The 22,016-nt window shown below is 33.4% G+C and overlaps 3 protein-coding genes across 13 annotated transcripts; 1 reads left to right on the forward strand and 2 right to left on the reverse strand.

Moving 5' to 3' along the window:
- Window positions 1–2,088: 2,088 nt before the first annotated feature.
- On the reverse strand, window positions 2,089–9,774 carry LOC121115124 (uncharacterized). Of its 10 annotated transcripts, none has more exons than XM_040709305.2 (8): window positions 9,652–9,766; window positions 9,256–9,269; window positions 6,744–9,124; window positions 6,461–6,679; window positions 5,980–6,381; window positions 5,508–5,929; window positions 4,798–5,450; window positions 2,089–2,601 (listed from the first exon to the last, which is right to left on the reverse strand). In XM_040709305.2, exons 3-7 carry the CDS (start codon window positions 9,054–9,056, stop codon window positions 5,336–5,338), a joined length of 3,471 nt encoding a protein of 1,156 aa, XP_040565239.1. In that variant the 5' UTR covers window positions 9,057–9,124; window positions 9,256–9,269; window positions 9,652–9,766; the 3' UTR covers window positions 2,089–2,601; window positions 4,798–5,335. The 10 variants fall into 10 exon arrangements, with proteins under 10 accessions (XP_040565239.1, XP_071743505.1, XP_040565236.1 ...); XM_071887404.1 differs by having other exon boundaries at window positions 6,744–9,130; window positions 9,256–9,361; window positions 9,625–9,763; XM_040709302.2 differs by having other exon boundaries at window positions 6,744–9,130; window positions 9,652–9,762.
- Window positions 9,642–15,771, forward strand: Pgant7 (N-acetylgalactosaminyltransferase 7). 2 transcript variants are annotated; one of them, XM_071887406.1, is made up of 9 exons: window positions 9,642–9,775; window positions 12,990–13,302; window positions 13,363–13,562; window positions 13,642–13,708; window positions 13,785–14,054; window positions 14,236–14,486; window positions 14,655–14,841; window positions 14,927–15,200; window positions 15,256–15,771. In XM_071887406.1, the coding sequence occupies exons 2-9, from the start codon at window positions 13,040–13,042 to the stop codon at window positions 15,568–15,570; spliced, it is 1,827 nt and encodes a 608-aa protein (XP_071743507.1). In that variant the 5' UTR covers window positions 9,642–9,775; window positions 12,990–13,039; the 3' UTR covers window positions 15,571–15,771. The 2 variants fall into 2 exon arrangements, with proteins under 2 accessions (XP_071743507.1, XP_040565244.1); XM_040709310.2 differs by lacking the exon at window positions 9,642–9,775 and adding an exon at window positions 12,363–12,619.
- A 448-nt stretch (window positions 15,772–16,219) lies between these two features.
- LOC121115126 (DNA topoisomerase I, mitochondrial-like) lies at window positions 16,220–21,087 on the reverse strand. Its single transcript, XM_040709308.2, is given in 9 exon segments — window positions 16,220–17,000; window positions 17,138–17,424; window positions 17,491–17,818; window positions 17,883–18,343; window positions 18,346–18,438; window positions 18,501–18,783; window positions 19,209–19,990; window positions 20,715–20,727; window positions 20,903–21,087. Coding segments are annotated over 9 exon segments (2,739 nt in total). The 5' UTR covers window positions 20,942–21,087; the 3' UTR covers window positions 16,220–16,547.
- Between the last annotated feature and the right edge of the window lie 929 nt (window positions 21,088–22,016).

Consider the following 22,016-nt stretch of genomic DNA (forward strand, 5'->3'; position numbering starts at 1 on the left):
CCTTTCATTAAATTAAAAGATTATAATTCAAATTATAAATATATTATTTTATTTAACATAAATATATAAAATACAGCTCGAAGTAACAATTTTAGATTAAAGTTAAAAATATATAACATCCTAATAGTATGACATCACATTTTTTTATATAGATTACGTCATGACCATAATTCATATTTTGTTTATCAATCATTCTGCTTAGAAAATAAAATTTCACCAGTTAACTATATCAGTGGATATTATTTTTTGAAATTACGCCACTTGATAGATAAGAATCTCAAGTTTTCCAAAATCTGCCCGTAGTTCACTGGATATGTCTGGAAGTTAACAAAAATTGATTTTTTTTTTTTAATTATAAAAAGTTAATTTGGAATGTATTAGAGCCATTTAAAATTAAATTTTCTTAGACATAGTTGTAGTTAGGATTGCCAACTCTATAAAAAATAAATAAGGGACATCTCATTGGCAGGATCGCACGGGTGCTTTTTTAAAAATTTGGGACGATTCTTCAAGCGATAGTTGGCAACTAATTTTTTCCGATTTTTTAAACTATTTGACCCTGAATCGAATTAGATGCATATTTTGGAGTGACATTAACACATGGAAAACTAATTATTAGCCAGTAATTCACTTAAATAATAAACTGAATAAAATTAGAATCTTTCTTAAACAGAAACCTGTCTTGCTTACATAAAATTGTATACATAAATATAAAATAAAAGATAGAAAGTAGAACATCCATCCTGAAATAGTGCATCTATAGGACATCTGTAGAAAAATTGTAAACATATTTGTGCCTCAAATTCATTTTCCAGCGGCATTTTACTGACAATTTCTTGAAACTCACAGTATTAAGGGACAAAGTGCGTCCCGTTTCAGCTCAATACGGGACGGGTGTTTTTTTCTTTCTAAATACGGGACGATTCTGTTTTTCAGTGGACAGTTGGCAACCCTAGTTGTAGTTGACATGGACAAATGTATTATGTATGTCTCGTAGCAAACAAACTGAATATGTTATTCAAACTCAAATTTTTACAAGTCCTATAATGTCGATGTCAGCTAAATGAATTTGATAAAACTTTGAAAGATTATAGAGACAATCCTAAGGTTTTCCGGATCATACATGTAATTTACCGGAGATATCTAAATTGGTTGACAAAAATTAACCTTTTTAAAACACGAATTTTAAAAAGACAATTTTGAATATATTATAGGTATTTAAACTAAAAAAAAAAATTACACAAAGTTGTAGCTGACATAAAAATGCATCCGTAGCTTTATACAAAAAATGTCTATGTCTGTATTTTATTGGAGATATCCGGAAGTTGACGAAAATTAACTTTGATAAAAAAACGAATTTTAAAAAGTGGATTTTGAATGTGTTAAAGCTATTGAAACAAAATTAATTTGAACAGAGTTGTAGATAGGTTTATGAAAAATAGTTAACGGGGGAAAAAAAAAATACTTAAATTATGCAGTTATTTCCCCTACAAGAAATTCATGTTTTTTTAAAACAAGAAAAACCTCTGAATGTATGACAATTTGATTGTGGTGCTCTCTAAATTTGTAACCTAGCTAGTTATATAATAATATTCTATTAACCCTCAATGACGTCAATAGTGAAGGGCCTACAAGTAGGATTGAATAGGACCTCGGACCTAAATAAGAACAGACACAACAATAGTCCTAGATCCTGGAATAAGTCCCAAATTTTTAAGCGCCATCTACAAGGCATCATTTTTACTGTTATACTTATTATGGGAAAGTATCTCAGTTTACCTTTTGAATTATTGTCAGAAATGGGAATGTTATTTTAGGATGAAAAGTTGCGAGATACAATAAAGATAACGACATGTTAAAGTTTTAAAACATAGGGCGCTAAGCAATTGTTTAATTTCAGGAGATGCATGATCGTAGTGATATTTTTTCCCACTCAAGATTTTAATTTTTATGATACCAAAGATAAATTTTGTCCTTCTCCTTGTTAATTCTGTTAAAAGGCTGAATTCATGGATGTTTCGTAATTAGCAGAGATGGGGAAAACGTAGATAATAATATGTTTTGAAATTAGACAAGCAAAACGGTTGGTACTATTGTTCTTTTTTGTTAATTCTTTAATATATCGTCATGCTGTTACAAGCTCGCAATGGATGATGAAAACCATCCTACTTTTGGTGTAATTATTTTGAAATATATAATAAAATAAGAATATATATATTTGAATATAATATTCTTGACATAAGAGATATCAAATTGAGCACTTGATACAAAATAGTAAAAATAACAATAAAAGGAGAAAAATAAATTATAATCAGAAACATATAGACATAAGTTTGTTTTGGTCTCACAAATATCATCATTTCTTGTTGTCTCGAATAGGACGACAGGGACTTTCTTTGTAAAATGTTGAGATAAAATATTCATAAATGTTTTTATGATATTCTTTATTAAAAGAGACGGTATTACAATGTTCCTATCATCACCACACTATTAAAATTACTTTTTTTTCCTAGTTCTAAGTTGTCTTTTTCCTACAGATGATTGAGAGGCACGCTCTCCCTCTTCTTCCATTTCAGTCAAGTTTTCAAGAGAGTTGAGGACCTAAAAAAGAGAAATGAGATATTAGTGCTGTGTTCGGTATACCGGAACTACAATGACATAGAGTTACTGGCGCATTTAAAGCAGTAGTATTATTCTAAACTCCTATTGAAACCGGAACTTGTAGTGCAAATACGTCATACAAAAATTGGGCTTCCGATGTTGTCACCCACTCCCCAAAAAAAAGCATATATAAATCATTCCAATTCCCTCTCAACTAAAGTGTCTCCTTTAAAAAAAATTCAACGAATTGTCTGAGCAATCCCCTCCCCACTCCAAACGAAAATCTTGAGGTCATAAGTGCTTGTAAAATGCTCTTAACAAAATTATTGGTCAAAATTATGGATTATATAGTTAAAACATTGAACTGGAATATAAATAGGCTCCGAATGAATGGTAAACAAGATTTGACCCAAGGTTAATAGAAATACAAGATTATACCATAACGCGTGTACGACCGATGTTTGACTTCCACCACGCGTTTAATGTTGACGCCATAGTAGATGTGTGGTTGCATGTTTTGTCAAAATCTGTCTTTCTTGCCCAACAGTAGGTATGATACATTAAATTGAAAATTCTAGCAATCGTTACGTCAAAGATTTTGAGTGGTGGTGTGTTTTGTCAAAATCTGTCTGTCTTGGCCTGCAGTCTATACAATACATCAGATTGAAATTTTTGGCAAGCCCGATTTCATGATGGTCTAACCTTGTATTTCTATTAACCTTGATTTGATCGATGAAAGGCTGAATGGGGGTGGGGGGAATGTTAAGTAAATTATTCCTAGGACCAATTCAACACTAGTCTTATTATTATTCTTTTAGACAGATATTTCCGTTTAAAACGAAATAAAATGCTAAACAAATATTAATTTAACTAAAAGAAATAAAATGACGATTGAACAAATCAAGTCCGAAATTTACTAAAAACAAGACTTAGTTAAAACTATAAGGTTCTCAGACCGGTCTAGAATTTTCAGACCAAAACCTAACATAACTTGGTATATAATATCTATTTTGCCTCCAGTATTAAATACACTTTTAATGTGACCGGTAATTTTGACACGAACATTATCGTCTCTGGTAATATTGCCGCATTTTTTATGTTTATTTAATATAAGTTCGAACTTTACTTTAGTCTTTACTGTTGCATCCCGGCTATAGATTAAAAAATGAAGAAAAAAGGCAGATAGTGAGGAAATATAGAAGGAATTGTATTTATAAGGACAAATGAGTAAGTAGTCACGGATCCAGGATTATGAGTCTATTTGTAAAGGACTCATTGAATAATGACACCTTGTTCATAGTCATGATCTTAGTTGAGACTTGAAGAAATGTAAGAAACTCAATTGATAGAAAGAAAGTTTGTTTTAAAAAAACGAAAATTAACGTGTTTATCCTGACAATTTGAAGAATGTTTGGAAGAAAGTAAAGTTGCCCTGATGTTTCATTAAATCAGCTAATAACAATGGCAATCCTCAAGTCTAAGAGTCTAAAAAGGAGGTCCACTTGTAACTCCGCAACAAATCATCAGTGCTCCTTTAAGTCTTTCATGCACTAATGATAACTTTATACTTTTATGTTTCTCTCTTCAGGAATAAAATAAAAATGATATCAGCCTTGGAAGAAAAATATTCAGGTAGCAGCAACAAAAAGCGGGACTCTCTTCCATTATCTTATTATTTTCATCTATAGTAAAGACCAAAAGTAAAAATTCGAACCTTTAATATGAAAACATGAAAAGGTGGCGAAATATGTCATGTGGCAAAATGTATAAGATGCGAAAATATTCGCAATAAAATAAGGTAAAGCCCACATTTATTATAGTTATTAAGCCGTAGCACACGAAAATGACCATTCAAATTTTTACCAATTTAAATTTATAGTTTTTAGAGTATTTATAATTGATAAAACATTGCAACATTTGAAAAATAAATAAATATTTATTACCTATTCAATATGATAACAATAACTAAAAAATGAGTTCTTATTCCATTATCTTTGATTTTCGTTATTATATGTAATCTTAAAAAGTTGATTTTTAGAAAAGGCTATAAAGGCCAACCACATGATTATTGAAGGTTTGAATGATCATTTTTGTGTTTGATGGCTTAAATAAAAATTAAAATGACCATGAGTATTCCAAAACCGGATTTCTTTTAGTAAGTGTCATTACAAGAAAAGTATTTAGTTTCATCCTTACCCCATGTTGTCTGGAAGTATTATTATTAGTTGTTCGGTTTGATCTTCTTGGAGTGTTTTTGGTGGCTGAATGAAGAAATTCAGAATTGGGAGTTTCCTTAAGCGCATTCTTTTCTTTTTCTACGGAACTTAGTTCTGATATAGAACTTTTATCAACATAACTAACGTGTTTCTTCTTAGTTTTATGAACTGGACGTGAACGAGTGACTTTATTTGATTTCCGAGACCTACTTAAACTACCCTCACTATCATTTACTTCATTTTCAACATTGCTTTCATTTAACAAAATTGAGGAGCTACTGTTGGATTTTGTACTATTATTTTGGGCATTTCTAATTTTACCCCTTCTTTTCTTTTTACCAGAGCTTTGCAATCCAGTTGATATGATGCTTGAGTCGATTTTAAAGCTCTGATCTGATTCGTTCATTTGTTGATGAATTAATTGACTAGAATCCTCTGCAGCATCCCTATTTGAACAAATGCCGACTTGTTTTTGGAGCTCCTTATTCGCATCCTTGTATTCATTGATTACTTTTTCATTAGCTTTTTTTTATTTTATCCAGTTCCTTTGAATGATTTGCATTTGCTTCGGTTACACCACGCTTTAATGACTCTATTTCGTCTCTAAGCAAGTCTTCAACCTCTCCATCATATCTGTAAACGTATAAAAATTAGTAATTAGTTATTAAAATTATGTTTAACCACACTCACAATGATTTTTCTAATTTTAGCTCAAGCTCTCGAATGATAGCTTCCTTCTTGGAAAGTTCATTTTCCAGATTTGACAATGCATTCTTTTTACTGGGAGTAGATTTCATCATAAAACCTCGAAGTTTCATCGCTTCTTGCTTTTCTCTATTAATTTCATCATCTTTCAATTTAATTAATTTATCATAGCGCAACGAAATAGACTCATGCTCCTCTTTCGACTTTTCAACCTCATAATTTTTGGCTTCAATTTCAGATTCAAGGTATTCTACGTTTTCTCGAAGTTTAGTAACAGTAGACAAACTTACTGCTTTGTTTTCTAATTCCGTAATTTTATCACTCAGTTGAGTTTTTTCATATTCTTTAAGCTTCAATTCTTTTCTTAAGATTGTTATCACATTATCCTCTTTTTGTAAGGACTTAATCTTAAAAAAATAAAGATTAAACTTTAAAAAAAAATCCTTTCTGACCTTACTTGTATCTCAAGATTTTCAATAATATTTTGCTTCTCAGCAATATCACATCGCAGGTTTTGTATTTCTTTAGAATTATCTTCAAGAGATTGTTGATTTGCTATACCTTTCTTCATCAAATTCTTAATTTCCTTTTCTAGATTTTGAATTTCATTCTCTTTTTCAGACAATATCTTCTTTTTCTCATCCTCTGAAGATTTGATTTTAATTTTAGAACGTCTCAGCGTTTCAATTTCATCATTTAAATCCTTATCAAGCCTATTTTTTTCTTCTTCAACTTTTTTGAGAACTTTATCTTGATCTTCATACAGTTGTCTTGTTTTATCTAATTTTATTAAAAGACAATTTACTTCTGAAGATGTAGAATCCAACCTTTTACGGAGGTTATCGACTACTGAAGAATCCTAAAAATGAAACATAAAATTTTTATTTTTAATGAGAAGATTTATAAAACATAAATAAATGTGTTATAAAAAACTTTACCACTTCACTGTCACCAGCATTGCCAATCTGCTTATATTTAGATAATTCTGCTAAGATTTTTTCATTTTTACTGACTATCTCGCAATTTTCTTTTCGACAAGCAGACAAAAGTTCCTCCATTGATTCATACTCTTCTTGTCTGTTATTTGATTCCTTTATTAAAACTGAATATTCCTCGTGTGCGTCTTTTAGTGCGATTTTAACTTGAGCTAATTCAGTCTGGAATAAATTTGAGTATAATGATCCAATTAATTATTATCATTTAGTATAATATGTACACTACCTTCAAAGACTTTTGAGCTTCTAACAACTTGGATTCATTTTCGTCCTTTGCAAGAAATTCTTCTCCTGCTTCATCCAAAAGTTTTTTGAAATATGCAGCATCCTCCGTCTTGACAGTTAACTTTCTTTTTGTATCCCAAAGTTGGTTTTTCAAATCTTTTATAATGGGATTAGAGCTTAATGATTCTATAGCAGATTCTTTGCTCCTGTTCTCTAGTGCTAATTTGTCCATTTCTTCTTCCAAGGATTTGATTTTACTTTTATTGTCCTCATTAGTAAATTTTAAAGTCGTCACTTCTTCCTGCAGTTTTTTTCGAGCATCAAGGATACACTTGTGAGAGTCTTTAATAGCCACGTTTTGTTTTTTGATTTCCTCTATTTCAAGATTTCTATCCTCTAACTTAGCTTCAAGTTCAGCTATTTTGTCATTCAATTCGTCGTCACTAATATCCTGTCGTTTACGTTTGCGTGTTTCATTGTAGGCATTTTCTAATTTCTTAATCCTCCAATCACTAAGATCATCCATGCGCTCTGTTGTTTCCTTCATACGTGTTTGCCATTCCTTTTCAACATTCATTATCATGATATTAAACTCGTTGCACAATTCAGTTCTAATGTCACTTTCTAAGGACTCATTTTTACGTTTTTCCTCCAATAACCGTCTTTCCAAATCATTGATGAGATTTGTTAGTGCTTCATAATGCGTCTCATTAATTTCCTCAGACGACTCAACGTCACTCTCGTCTTCTTCATCAATTTGATTTGGTGGACATAGTGTTGACCTTGCTTCAGGATTTTCCCATATGATTGTATTTCGTCCATTTAATGAAGACATTCGCTTATGCTCAAATAAAATAGATGAGAATCTAGATTTTCTCTTAGGCTTAGCAGGTAATTGTTCCTTAGCGTAACTAATTTTACTCGTAATAGCAGAGAATTTTAAGACCTGGAGTGTTTCATCAAAGAGATAGGGAGACTGACTAATATTAACAATCATGGAAGCTTTTCCGAATCCAACGAAGAATGCTTGAAATAAACGAGTGAGTTTCGAATCTCTGAAAGGAACAATGGCATGTTTCTTCATTTCTTTTATCCGTTGATTGTCTCTCAACGTTTTCATGACTCTACCAAGAACAAGAAGGGACGCATTAATATTCCCAGCCTCTACTCGCCTTGACCCTACATTCCTTGTTTTCTTTATTCTCTCCGAGCCGGCCAAATCACAGAAAGAGAGAATATTTACCCGTCCATATTTGGGTTGTCTTAAATCACAAAATCTAATAACCTTCACAGTGAAAATACAATGACTCCTGGAAGAATTGTGATTTAGTTTAGTAGCAGCAAAGTGTAGATTTTTTCTACCAATAAGGAGGAGTTTATAAGCCTCATCTGCAGATGAGACGGGTATTTCCTTGAGCCCCTTTATATAGGCGCTTCCTTTTCGTTCCTCACACAGCTTTAAAGGAACTTTGCAAGAAGTCCCTCGCAACTTTTTGGACAAGGATACTTTTTCAAAGAGATCATAAATAGTTTCATTGTATATTTCCGCAAAGGAGATCCACAGGGAATAAAACATTCCCTCGTGGTTTAGGCCTTCGATCTCCGTCTTTTCTCTCTCCCTGTTGGTTGCACTCATATCTGCTGTGCAGGAAGAGGAGGACGAAGAGGTGGTGCTGTCCTCATCCACTACTTGGTGGAGATAACTACCCAGACTCAGAACAAAGTCCTTCTCTTCTTTCACGTCCTGGAAGGAGCAGGATTCAAATGTATCAAAGCCACAGGGCTTCAACGGGGTATTTTCAATTATTCTGTCGGACCCAAGGGAATTAAAAATAGTGTCCAAGGAACGGGGCAGAATCCCAGGATTGTTCAATGTGCCCTGTACAGTGAATGTTTTCCCAGAAGAAGTGGCTCCGTAGGTGAAAATGAGTTGGTTGTGTCCCTCCAGGAAATCTTTAAGTCGAGGCTGAACCATTTGGCGGAAGAAATCCAACTGCGTGACTTGGGGATGGAAAATCTTGTTAAAGAGGAATCGTTGAGAATAACTGGATCCTGCTCCAGGCGAAGGATCCGTTACGACCTCTTGCCCAGAAATATAAATGCGAGACTCTTTGGTACTCCCTTCCACCTCCTCTTCACAGAGCCTCGGCTTGATCCGTGCATACACGCGAATGTTTTCATCCTCCTCATCATCGAAATCGATGCATTTCTTTGCGGCACTAATCCCCTGGGGATTCAAAGTGGGCATTGGCACCACATCTGGAGCCCCCAGGAAGGTCTTGAATTTGTCTTCGAGAAAAGTCGTGGAGTCCATCTCCACTCAAGCTACTTCTCCAACCTCCTCAATCGACGACAATGGTCCAATGGAATGCACTCGCCAATCTGCAACTAATTGAATACAATCTTTAGACTCGGACTCAATTCATTTAAATGTCTTCCCTCCTTTTTTGTTTTTTATGCCCTCGCAACCTCGACTCACCATAGGGAAAGGAAGAATCTGAAGGAAAACATACGGTCACTAGACAATCTGTAGTTTTTTAAATAGTTAATAAATATTTAGGTATATACATCATCTCAGAAGCAATGTCCAACAAAATATATGATATCGATTTTTTATTACTCAAACTTATTAGTTAAACTGTTTTAATTACTCAAAAAAAAATTTCTATCTAGATCAAATTATCTAACTGTTAGCTTCTTTCAGAGAAAAAAAATGAATATATCAAAAGAAATAAAAATATTAATCCTTTTTTCAGGAGATTCAAGAAGAAGAAAAATCAACAAATTAAACAGAAAGACTGAATAGATAATATTATGAAACACTCATTACATTTAACCATATAATATAAAACTGTAATAAGTTATTGAGTATTTTATTGTACAATGCAAATGTATGTTGTATACTTTACACTATATATGCTATTCTTGTCGTCGAAAAGGAGTAAAAATAGGTGTGTTGAATGGGCCACGGAGGATTTAATAAAGGATTGAACAGCTTAAGGAGAAGACAGGACTAGAACTGATCTGTATTAGGTATATTTAGACATAAAAAAAGTAGATAAAAAGTACATGTTGAAATGTATTATTATGACTAGTAGATCTAGACGGGATCTTTGTCCCGGTTTTTCTGGTGTTGTTTTATGTGTTTCCTCTGTATTTATATATTTTATGTGCACATAATTTTTAGAATTAGTGTGTGTGATAAGTTCATTTAATATGGTCCTTGATTTACCTTTATTCTTCTTACTTTATCCTTATAATAGTCCATAGTGTTATCCAAAAATACATAATGATTTGATTTAACGTGACACACAAATTTAATGAATTGAACAGAGCTCATCCAGTACATCGCTGATTTATATTTAGATAATATAATATCATATATATTTCTTTTCGTATGGATATTTTATGAATATTAATCTGGGATAATATATATTTCATAATATCAATCCCAGTATTAATATATGTTGTACAATTTCAAAATTTAGAGATGAAGTCGATGGATTAACTTTATTTAATGTAGCTTTACTTTTGATTTCAGTGATGTCAATATTTCCTATATTTATTCAGTATGTAGTGACTGAAGAATTTTAATTTTCCGATAGAAACTCCAAATTGTTTAATAATAATTAGTACCTTCATCGAGGGTAACTTGTATTTCAAGTTACCTTGGGTTCACCCACCTTTTCTATAGAGCGCTTGTATGTCACGTCAGCATGGTCAATGTCGGCCATTTGGGGGATGACTATTTCGAGGTCACAGGAGGACTCCTCGAAGGTCAAGGATGCAGAGTTCATCTAGAAGGTGCGCAGCATCTTACCGGTCCTTGACGAGGTCCTCCATCTCAATTCAAAATGAACTTGAAGTCAGTAACAAAACAGTTAAGACATGACGTATTAACGATATCTCAAATGTCAGTCTTACAAGAAAAAAAATAAAAATTACTGATTTTATGTTGCTTTTAGAAATGTGAGGTAGGGTGCGAATTCCATCTTCGAGCCCTGTATATGTAATTCAAATTAATATATCTTTGTTTGTTTATTTCCTTCTTCCCCTCCTCCCTTGTAACAGCTGATTGTAGCTGATCAAGGTCAAAACATTCTTTAAATCAAATTGTCAGGGTTACGATCATAGGTTACGATGTTGATTTTCGGGTGTTTTTTTTAGGATCACTATTATACATAGGATTTTTATCACTCCTTATCAGGAACTTTTGTGATTGCTTGACTCAGTATTGTTTGCGTTGCTCGTCAAAGACAGGCACCAATAAAGAGAAAATACGCCATATTTTACAGTTTTTCTTCGATAAATTCGAAAACAATACAAGCGTCTGAAAATAGAATAGTGTTTATATCAAGGTGACTATATATAGTCGCCTAGTTTTATATAGTCCTGAAAATGTAAAAACCAATTAAGCACATTTTTTTATTTCGTCGATTCCGTTCCTGTAATCTTGATCTCAAATATGCACCTTACTCCGAAGGTACATTGTCGGAAAAGCGGATAAAATAATGGTAATCGTCGATTCCGATCGTTATGTAACACTGTTTTGATTACCAAGGAGATAGATATTAATAGAAAAAAAATTAAAACATCTATTAAAAATAATGGATTTATTTTTACTACACCTAATATGTTGTTTGTTGATGTGTATATATAAAGAGACTATAAGGAAAAGGAGACCAAACGGTTGAAATAATGGATTTAATACAGTTATAACAGGGATTTATCAATAATTCGCAAAAAAAAAAAAAAAGAAGTTTATTCTTTGCAAAATTTTATGCTTACCTATATTTTATATTTGATCATTCAATCCTGCGAAAATAGAATTTAAAGGCTTAAAAAATAACCATATGATAAGGGGGTTTTTAAAGGAATAACTCCTCGAGGTTTCATTTTTTTTTTTTTTTTTACATAATCTGAATCATAAGTAAATAGGACTTCATTTTACAAATGAGAATTTGGTTCTAAAAGGCTAGTTTAGCTACAATATTGATTTGAAATAAATTTAGAAGTAAACACAATCTTGTAATCTCGTTACGGTTACCCGTCTCAAAATATAATAACTAATTCAAAGCTGAAAATTAATGGCTAAATTAAACCGAAAAATATTATAAATGAAAGGATTATTACCTGGTATAAATGACTGACACAATGTTATCAAATTAAAATGGAAGTCACTCAACCCCGTCCTATAAGCCTAATAATAAGCCACTTGTAGAGTTAAATGTTTATCTGAAGTCAATAAATAATTTTCCCTATTTAAAAATTGTGATCCCAATTGAATGATTACTATCAAGTAAAAATCTCATGCCGAATTAATTTCTAAACTTGAGAGCTCTGAATGAATTTAGCAATATTATTATTGATTCCCTATTGTAAATGACGTGGTTGTCACTACGTCAATCATTTAGATTCATAGAGTAAGGAATGGGATTTAACGATTTAATCCTTTGATGTATAATAATTAATAATGATTTCTTTCAATTCTACATTTTTAAAGTATCAATATAATATTATGTACGTGATTTTAATTTGCATGGATAATAGGACTTATGACACATCAATATAATATTGTATGAATTATATCAAACAGGTAAAACTGAGTGACACGACATGAATTCAATCTCTATGACAATAATACAATTATTAATGTTTTATAAATAGCATGTACTTATCGACCCAGATTTTGGTTTAAGGAGCTACGTGTAATGACTGTCCATGTATATTTAATTGACTGACATTTTGAATTAAAGGTGTTTCATATTTTGTTGAGGATATTATTAATTAATAGGCAGATTATGTGTCGATAATCATTGGGAGTAGGGAAGAGACTATTCATATAGTATATAGAAAGTGTTTAAGTGATAGGAAAAAGTAAGTAACAAATGGCTTCAGTGATTGTATGAGTATATATAATACTGACAATGGGAGCAGGATATTGGGAATTGAGTTGGATTCTATATTAATAATATTTATTGTGTAGTAATTAGTAATTAGATTTCACTCGTCTAGCTAATTCTCTATCTATGTGTCTTTTTCTGTTTGGTTGCCTCTCTTTCTTTCTTTCCTTTCAATGAAGTGAAGCTGCCGCGAGTGTTACTTATTAAATTTTCGATCGGCGCAGCCCTTTAATAAAAAAGTTAAATTCCTTTAGCTCTGCTGAGTGCAGAAGCAGCTACAAGCAACTGAGCTGTTGTAGTAATAGTAAGTAGTTAAATTGAACTCTCACTCTTTCTCTTTTAAGAAGCGGTGTTTGACACGTCGTAGTCGTGTCTCTGGAGGACGAGGAGGAGGATGAGAGTTGTTCAGATCAGGACAGGCCGTGTTCTCCGTTTGGCTCTATGGGCTTTTTTCATCCTCATCTTTTTGGGATTGATCTATAGTCACTTCAATTTGAGTTCGGAGATCATTTCTAGAGAAGATTTCCTCAATGCCAAGCGTAATGCCAATCTCAAGCCGCGGTACGAGGCTCATAAGTCATATCCTGAGGAAATCCCAAGGTTTCTAGGCATTGGAAACTTGGGCAATTACGAAAAGTCAAACGATAGGATCGTGAGGTGAGAGATCATGATTAAAATAATCATTGATTCATATTTATTTCATCCTTTATTAATCAGGCCACGAAATGGTCCTGGAGAGGCTGGTAAGTCCCATAAACTCAAGGCCTCACAACGGAAAGAAGAAGACCGTTTAAAGAGTGTCTATGGATTTAATCAACTCGTCTCAGATGAAATCTCCTTGAATAGAACAATACCTGATATTCGGGAGAAGGAATGTGCCTTTTGGGACTATCCAACTCGTTTGCCAACTGCTTCCGGTAACTCATTATCCATCAAATATAATGAGCAACACTTATGCCACTAATTAATTATCATTACTTTTCTTCATATCATTAGTCATTTTGGTACTACACAACGAGGGATGGAGCACTCTATTCAGAACGATTAATTCTGTCATTAATGGGTAAGGAATTCAGATATGATTTAGATAGATATATAAATAGGAATAAACTATAATCCATTAATTAATTAATTCACAGCTCTCCTCCACAATTACTAAAAGAAGTTGTACTCGTGGATGATAAGTCTGAGCTGGAACATTTACATGAGCAATTGGATGCCGAGATTCAAAAGCCCTACTATAAAGGAAAGGTCGTCGTCGTTCGAAATGAAGAAAGAGAAGGACTTATTCGGAGTAGGAATAATGGGGCTTTGGCAGCTAAAGGAGATGTAGTTATCTTTTTAGATGCACATTGCGAAGTCAACAAAAATTGGTTGCCTCCTCTCCTTGCACCTATTCACGAAAACAGGTATGTACTTCATTAACTATCAATGATTTAGGCTATTATTATTATCATATTGATTGTAAGTATATCCATATAAATCAACGACTGTATTTATTTGGATGTCATAAATTTATTTATAGAGCGGGAATCATTTTTCATTGCGACATTGATATCTAATTACATTTATTTTGAAATATTTTTTTAGGAGAACACTCTCAGTACCAGTCATAGATGGCATCAATTGGGATGATTTCTCAATCAACTCTGTTTATGCTGAAGGCTCACACTCAAGAGGTCTTTTTGAATGGGGCATGTTATATAAAGAAGGGAACTTACCCATCAAAGAGTCTACCAAAAGACGATACCATAGTGAGCCCTATAATTCACCAACTCATGCTGGAGGTTTATTCGCAATTGATAGAGAATGGTTCAAGGAACTAGGATGGTATGACCCAGGTATAAACGGTTATAATTAATATTTATTCGCAACTTGAAACAACTTTTGTAAACTGTCTCCTCCTTCAGTGTTTTTTTTTTTAATTTTCAAAAACTGTTCATTTTTTTAAATACTCCATGTACATCGAATCTTGTTGTTTTGATACCTCTTATGAATTTGATCATTAGGTTTATATATCTGGGGTGGTGAAAATTTTGAACTCTCATTTAAAACATGGATGTGCGGAGGAAGATCTGTTTGGGTTCCATGCTCAAGAGTGGCGCATGTTTATAGAGGACATTCCTGTTCATCTTGTCACTCTGGATCCCTAGGTAACAAATTTGGAGGGCAGCCTACTACTATGAGGAATTATAAGTAAACACCCTTTTTTTCTTATCCATCAAATTATATATTCTTTGTGAGTCAAAAATGAACACTTGTGTCAATTTATAATTTATAGACGTGTAATTGAAACTTGGTTCGATGATGAATATAAGGAGTCCTTCTACACACGTGAGCCTATGGCCAAATTTGTGGATATGGGGGATATTTCTGAGCAGTTAGCTTTAAAGAAAAAACTGAATTGTAAATCCTTTGATTGGTTTATGAAAGAGGTAGCCTATGATGTGCTGGAAAAATATCCCAAACTTCCTCCAAATGCTAAATGGGGAGAATTTCGAAATGAAGCCACGAATCTCTGTTTAGATACACGAGGACAGCATCCTCCAGAGAAGGTACGTTATCACGACTACCTCTCATCATTCAAAGTTTTTATTTTTAATTGCTTAGACCCTTGCCTCTTCATGCCATGGAATGGGAGGAAATCAAATGTTTAGGCTCAATACAGAGGGACAATTAACGTCCGGAGAATGGTGCCAAACTGCAGATTCAAGTGGTTCTGTATCAATTCAATGGTGTTCATTCGGCTCAGTGAGCGGACCATGGGAATTCAAAGAAAACCTTCGACAAATTTATCATAGAACATATAAGATGTGTTTAGCTTTACTACCTGATAGCAATAGTCTCGTTTTGCGATCGTGTGATAAGGATAATTCCCACCAAAAGTGGAGCATCAAAACGCTCAAGCCCTATTGGTCGTCTTAAAACTCTGTAGTATGTAGACTCTAATCATTGATCTATTATGATTAGTTTAATTTTGCATTTGAAGCCACCTATCTGTGATGTATTTCAATTTATTTTGTTATTTACGTATGTACTTACATCCATATTCAATTTTTACCTCTATTTTTTAATGATTTTTATTTTGTTACCATTAATGTAAAGTAATATAATACTATTATTGTTTGTTGTGAATTAATTATTGTGATGTCGAGTATTAAGCTGTGAATCTAGCGTCAGGATATGAAAGTGCGTCTAAGTGTGATCCAGGGCTTTCTATTATCTCTGAATGAATTATAAATACACCCGATAACATTTAACATCTAATTTTTGGATTGAATCATGATTTAAGGATTCCTTAGTATGTAAGCTACTCATTTTTTAGCATCTTCATACTGTTGGAAATAGTTTTTTTTTTTTAACCTGTATAATATCCTTTTACGATAGAATTTGTTGGAAAAACATTTACTAAAAATGTTCCAGTCATTAAAGTAGTTAACTTATGATTAAGGATCAATAATTTGAAGAAAATAATGTGACTGTATCCTAAAATATTAATAGGACGAAAAGACACAGGTGTACAAATGTTTATCTTTCTATATGTATAGATCAAATGATATAGAACTAACAATGATGCGTTTACACACTTTATTATATACAAATAAAGCAAGACTTTTATAATACATGCTTACACACTTCTATGTAAATTCGTTTAAATATTTATATAAAAAAATGTAAATTAACAAATTAGATATACACATTCACATAAATAATAAATTAACGAAGGACGTATAATTGTCGGATTATTTTCTAACGACATTCTAGTTCCATAGAAAACATGATTTCCTACATTTTCTTAGGGTATTGTTGTTTCAATGACTTATTTTCTCTATACATTATATTTATTAATGTAAATCGATGTCAAAATGCAACAAATATGCTAATTGGATTCTCCCCATTCCTTAGAATACATAATCTGCTCCAGCCATTTCAATGGCCCATCTAAACTTATCCCTTTGAGTTTTGTTATACACTTTCTCAATGGGTACATCAAATTTCTTCGACCATGCGACGGATATACGTGGATCCAAATAATTCAACTTGGACGTACCTAATGCGATTGTTTTATTTTCTTCTTTGTCTACAGCCTGCGTTTCCAATTTATCTAGTTGTTCGACAGTTCTCTCGAGAGCTTTTTTCTTTTTATCCATCACAACCTTTTCAGAGGTTGAGCCTCCGTTTTTGTAGGCTTTTTTGGCTTGTTTTAAATCTTTTTCTGCTTTTTCAACAGCCTCTCTTTTTGCTTTGATTTTATCTTGAAGATTTTGCATAGATTTATCGTGCGTCTTGGGGGCAGCTCTTTGATGGTTACATAGAATAGCAACTTTTCTGTTGGCTCGATTATATGAAAGCATCTAAAATTGAAAGAAAAATTAATGATTGACAACACTTGATATACACAATGTTAGCAAACTATACTATTGAAAAAACTTAATTATATGGCTTGATGTTAAGAAATTTCAGAATTCAATGGAAAGTAACAAATACTTACTTTTGCTGGAACATTATCATCTGCCTCAGTCAATTCTTCTAATTGATCCTGCAGAGTGAACGATGCATTAAACGTACGAAATACTTTCGCAGTAAGTCCTTTCATCAATGAATTTAGATATTCATTTAATATTGTTGTATTGAGTCTATCAAAAAGATCGTCTTCACCTCTCTTATTTTCCATAAAAAGTTGCACATTTTTAAAAACGCGTTTCTCAACTGGTACAATGTTGTGATATCGAATCGAATCTTTACCCAGAAAATCGAATTCTACGCAATAATCTTTGCCTAATACCATAAATGTCAATATTTTTAATCATTATCCACTTTTATTAAAATAATATAGATTATTACCGTCTTTAACTGTATGTAAAGTGATGTGCTCAACTCTCAAGGAACAGCAACCAACTGTATCAGCCTGATCTTCATCTTTTTCATTACCAGCTCTTAGAGCCAATTTGTCAATAAAGTAGAGAGCAACTGACCTTTGACGGACTCTCATTTCTTTAGACTTAAAGTCCACTGTGTAATCGTCCCTTATCTTTTCAATCTTGGATTTTAATTCACGCGCTTTTTCATACTTTAACATATCCTTTTCCCCTTTTAATTTTGAGGAAGGATTTAACATGACGTATTTGATTTGATTTTGAATATTTTCGGTCCATGAAGCCAACCAAGTAACCTGAAACACAAAATAATTAATACACATTCTAATACTCCTTTTGTGAATAAACAAATAGACATACAGTATTGTCATGTCGAACTTCTTTCCATCTGTGCCCTGGAGGAGGTTCAGGGAATTTAGAATCCTTGGAGCAATTGATAATCACATCCTCCGGTACAACACGTCTTTTTAACATACCCTGTTTAGGATGCTCTCCACGTCCACGAAATAAACCCGGAGGCTCAATACGGAAATTACCGATTTTTTCATTGTGATTATCAATAACGCAGATTCCAAATTCATCTTGTATTGCTGCATTTTTTTCCTTCTCCGCCTTTTTTTCTTCCTTGCTACGATTTTTACGTTCTTCCGATACCTTCTTGTAGTATGTATTGATTTCTCTGAAGTCACACTTACTCAAATTAGTTATGATATCTCTTTCTTCTCTTGTCATTACTTTACGCCAATCTTTAAAAAAATTTCGGTTGAACACTTCCTTTTCTGTATATTCATGTTCAATCATCCTTGCATAGAATCCGCCACTTCTTCCGTCTCGGACGATAGCTTCATTTTTTTATCATTATAATAAAAGTGTACACCCTTTGGCAAACGATCATAGTCGGGAGCGAAAAGTGGACCTAAATGAATTATTTTTGAATAAAAAAAATAGATAAGTTTAACTATATATATAAATCATTACCTCTATGCTGCAAAAATTTCCACTTGGTTCCATCATCTACTTTCTCTTCTTCCCACCATTTCCAAACTTCAACTTTATCTTCCTTTTTCTTACGGCCTCCACTTTTAGTAGGACTTACTACTTCATGCTTTACTTTGTGATTTTTCTTGCTGCTTTTTGACTTTTTGCTTACTTCAACTCGTTCAACTTTCTTTACTTTGGGTTTTTTCCTTTTCGAAAGTGGAACATCATCTTCAGAATCCTCATCTCTCGATTTCCTTTTCTTATTCTTAGATTTTTTGGCCTAAAGATTAGAAAAAAAAGATAAATACAGCAACTCAAATAAAAATGGTTAGCAAGTTTTAAAAGACTGCATAAATAGTAATAAAAACGTTTAATTTAATCGTGAAAAACTCTTATGAAAGCAGTGCAATAAACCTTTAATCTGAAAGTTGAGACATATCTTTGCTATTTAATAGGATTAATCTTTCAAAAAAAAAAAAATCCCGATAATTTATGTTTGTATTATTAAGGGAATCTTGTGGGGAAAAATAATAATAGTGGATTACTATTACATGCACTATCAGTCAATCATAATTAAAAGCTGCTGTTTAACTTTTTAAAAAACCACGTGGTAATCGCACCGGGATGATGAATGACTTAGTTGAATATAAATATACTAATAAGTAATTTTATAAGAAAATTATGATTAATAGAAATGCATCATACCAAAGGGATATCATCTTCACTATCATCCTGCACTTTGACTTCAACCTCCATATTTTCTTGCTTCGCATTATTATAGCGATCTTCTTCAAATTCATCCTGTTCCTCATGTAGTTCTTCTTCATACTGAGGCTCATCTTTAACTTGCTGTTCTTGTTGTTCCATCTTCATTTCCTCATCATGATTATGAAAAGACACTTCTTCGCCCATGGAATGATCATATCCCATTTCCTTCCTTTTTCTAGCTTCTTTCTCAGCACGTTCTTTATCTTTTCGTACTCGACGCTCTTCCTCCGTTTCCTTGGACTTATGACGTTGCTCTTTTTCTTTACGAGCTTTTCGCTCTTCCTCTGTTTCTTCTCTCCGACCCTCTCTTTTATGTCGTTCTTCCCGTTCCTTTCGTTCCCTTTCCTTACGGAGACGACGTTCATCTTCCGTCTCATCCCTTCGGCCTTCTCTTTTGTGACGTTCCTCTCGTTCTTTACGCTCTTTTTCCTTCCTTACTTTTCTTTCCTCTTCTGTTTCGTCCCGACGCCCTTCCCTTTTGTGCCTTTCTTCACGTTCTCGCCTTTCTTTTTCCTTACGAGCCCGTCGTTCCTCCTCGGTCTCCTCCCGACGCCCTTCACGCTTATGGCGATCTTCCCTTTCTTTACGCTCTTGCTCTTTGCGAACACGGCGCTCCTCTTCCGTTTCTTTTCGTCGCTCCTTATCCTTATGTTTATGCTTGGAAGAAGAATGACGATGCTCAGAAGCTTTGGTCTCTGTCGACCCATTCGTGAATGCTTCTACGGGTTAGAAGAAAATAGAAGTTGAGCAACGAATTACATAAATAAACAAGCAATGTAGGAGAGGGGATGGGGCGGATAAGAGCTATTTAAAGTGGAAACATCAAAGCGCCATGTATAGACTTAATGCATAATAATCAAAAGATTGCTGGGAAATGAGCAATGTACTTGCATTTTGTTACACTAGGAAAACGCTCATTCGAGCCCCATTTAACTCCACCCCACGTTCTTCTTATTATTGAACTTTTGCAAAGCTTCATGAAGCTGCATGAAGAAGGAGAAAGGGAGATAGAAAGAGAGAGAGAGAACAAGAAAAAGTGTGTGTCTGGAAAAGGGAAAATGGCGTCAGAATGAAGCAGAGCTACAAGAAGAGAGAGAGAGAGAGATAGAAGGAAATAGTCTGAGGAAGAGCTGCTAGCTAGAGAGCGGAGGAAAGAGAGATACAGAAGGAGAAAAAGAGAAATGAGAGAGAATCTTTGGGAAATAGAAGAATTAAAAGGAAGAGAGAAAAAAAAAGGGGAAGGAACAAAGCGTTATAAATTTTCTAAGTATCGTTTGAGATTGGGACTTAGTTTCTGACTCTACTGCCTCAACTAAAAAAATCCATTTTCGCCATTTTTCTCCACGTTTTGCTCCATAGACAAGGCAAAAGGGAATATAATCCCCTTAAGCCTTGTACAATGATTTATTTTACTCATTTATTCTCGTAAAACAGGGATCTTACCTCCATTTAAGCCCTGAAAATAAAGAAATACAAAGTTAGTCAGCACTTTAATGACAAATAAAAGGAAAAGTATGGGTCTAAAGATGGAAAGAGTTCTCGAAGGGAAGTCAAGGAAGACTCTCTCCCTCCCTAGACATGATATTCCGTGAATCAAGATAATATCCGGTGCGAACTGCACTACTACTTACAGAGGATCCATGATGAAGCATCGTTCCATTTTCACCCATGACGATTGAAGACTAGGATTCGTTCACTTAGAGATTTGTTTCTGGAATGAGAGAGCCGGGAATGCGAAAAAAGGCGAGATAACTCCACACGACACGATTTCCTATCTTGACAATGTGATGTCTCACGCAAGACTCTAATACCAAGTTAGAAGAAATCCGAGCTCTAGCGCACGCCCAACTCTAAGTATTATATATATTTTATAGCCAGCAGCAGCAGACTCACTCCACATCGACATCACTACTAAACGCGCACTCTCTTTCCTTCACCTCCTTCTCAGCTTGATAGAAACCGGCCTGTAGAACAGACGCCATCTTAAAACTTGCTCTCTATTTCTTTTTTTATCATCCATCAAGAATACCAAGTTCATTCCCTTTTGCCTCCTTCTTATCCCACTCTCTCTCTGTTTGTTTCTTCATTTATTCCCACTTTATTTCTTCTCTCTCCTTGTTATTATTATCTTTTTTAAATGGACAGCAGCAGTACTAGTCCTTCGCCTCTCCTTTTCTAGCTCTCTTTTCTTTAGCCATACTCAGCTGTACGTACATTATATAATTATTAATATACACCCGGTCTAGCAAATTTTTACTTTTACATTAACATACATAGAGTCAAACCCCGGCATTCGCTATGATGCATAACTTCTATCTCTAATATACATACATACAGTCATTTCACATCAATCCATTAATTTTATAGAAAGGCGGACTAAAAATTCTTGTAATTTGCCTCCCTTCACTTTTTTATTCAGCTACAACTTAACAACAATGATGAGGAAGCAAACATCATGAATCATGATGGAATAATATTAATAAGAGCAGGACCATGCTACAATAAATTAACATTTACTAGAGCTTACCTATGTCGCCCAAAAGGTGTAGATTATGATTTATGTTAAAATCCTTAGTTTGAATGTGATTCATTGATGACTATTAATTAATTAAATGGGTTTTAATGGAAAGACGTAACTTTTCGTACCACGCTCCACGTGGTGCTATCAATTGGAGCATTTAAATTATACTAAGAAATTTGGTTAAATGATATATATATATATATAATAAAAACCAGTATTACATT

This window comes from Lepeophtheirus salmonis, chromosome 3 (assembly GCF_016086655.4).
Source record: "Lepeophtheirus salmonis chromosome 3, UVic_Lsal_1.4, whole genome shotgun sequence".
Lineage (NCBI taxonomy): Eukaryota > Metazoa > Arthropoda > Copepoda > Siphonostomatoida > Caligidae > Lepeophtheirus > Lepeophtheirus salmonis.

What these genes read in the sequence shown, in the direction of transcription:
- LOC121115124 (XM_040709304.2), bottom strand. Translation starts at nt 9,056, where the DNA reads ATGGACTCCACGACTTTTCTCGAAGACAAATTCAAGACCTTCCTGGGG. An exon ending in AAGCTCAAAAGTCTTTGAAG is followed by an intron (nt 6,680 to 6,743) that starts GTAGTGTACATA and finishes AATTTATTCCAG; the next exon opens with ACTGAATTAGCTCAAGTTAA. An exon ending in ATGCTGGTGACAGTGAAGTG is followed by an intron (nt 6,382 to 6,460) that starts GTAAAGTTTTTT and finishes TTTCATTTTTAG; the next exon opens with GATTCTTCAGTAGTCGATAA.
- Pgant7 (XM_071887406.1), top strand. Translation starts at nt 13,040, where the DNA reads ATGAGAGTTGTTCAGATCAGGACAGGCCGTGTTCTCCGTTTGGCTCTA. An exon ending in GCACCTATTCACGAAAACAG is followed by an intron (nt 14,055 to 14,235) that starts GTATGTACTTCA and finishes ATATTTTTTTAG; the next exon opens with GAGAACACTCTCAGTACCAG. An exon ending in ACTAGGATGGTATGACCCAG is followed by an intron (nt 14,487 to 14,654) that starts GTATAAACGGTT and finishes TTTGATCATTAG; the next exon opens with GTTTATATATCTGGGGTGGT.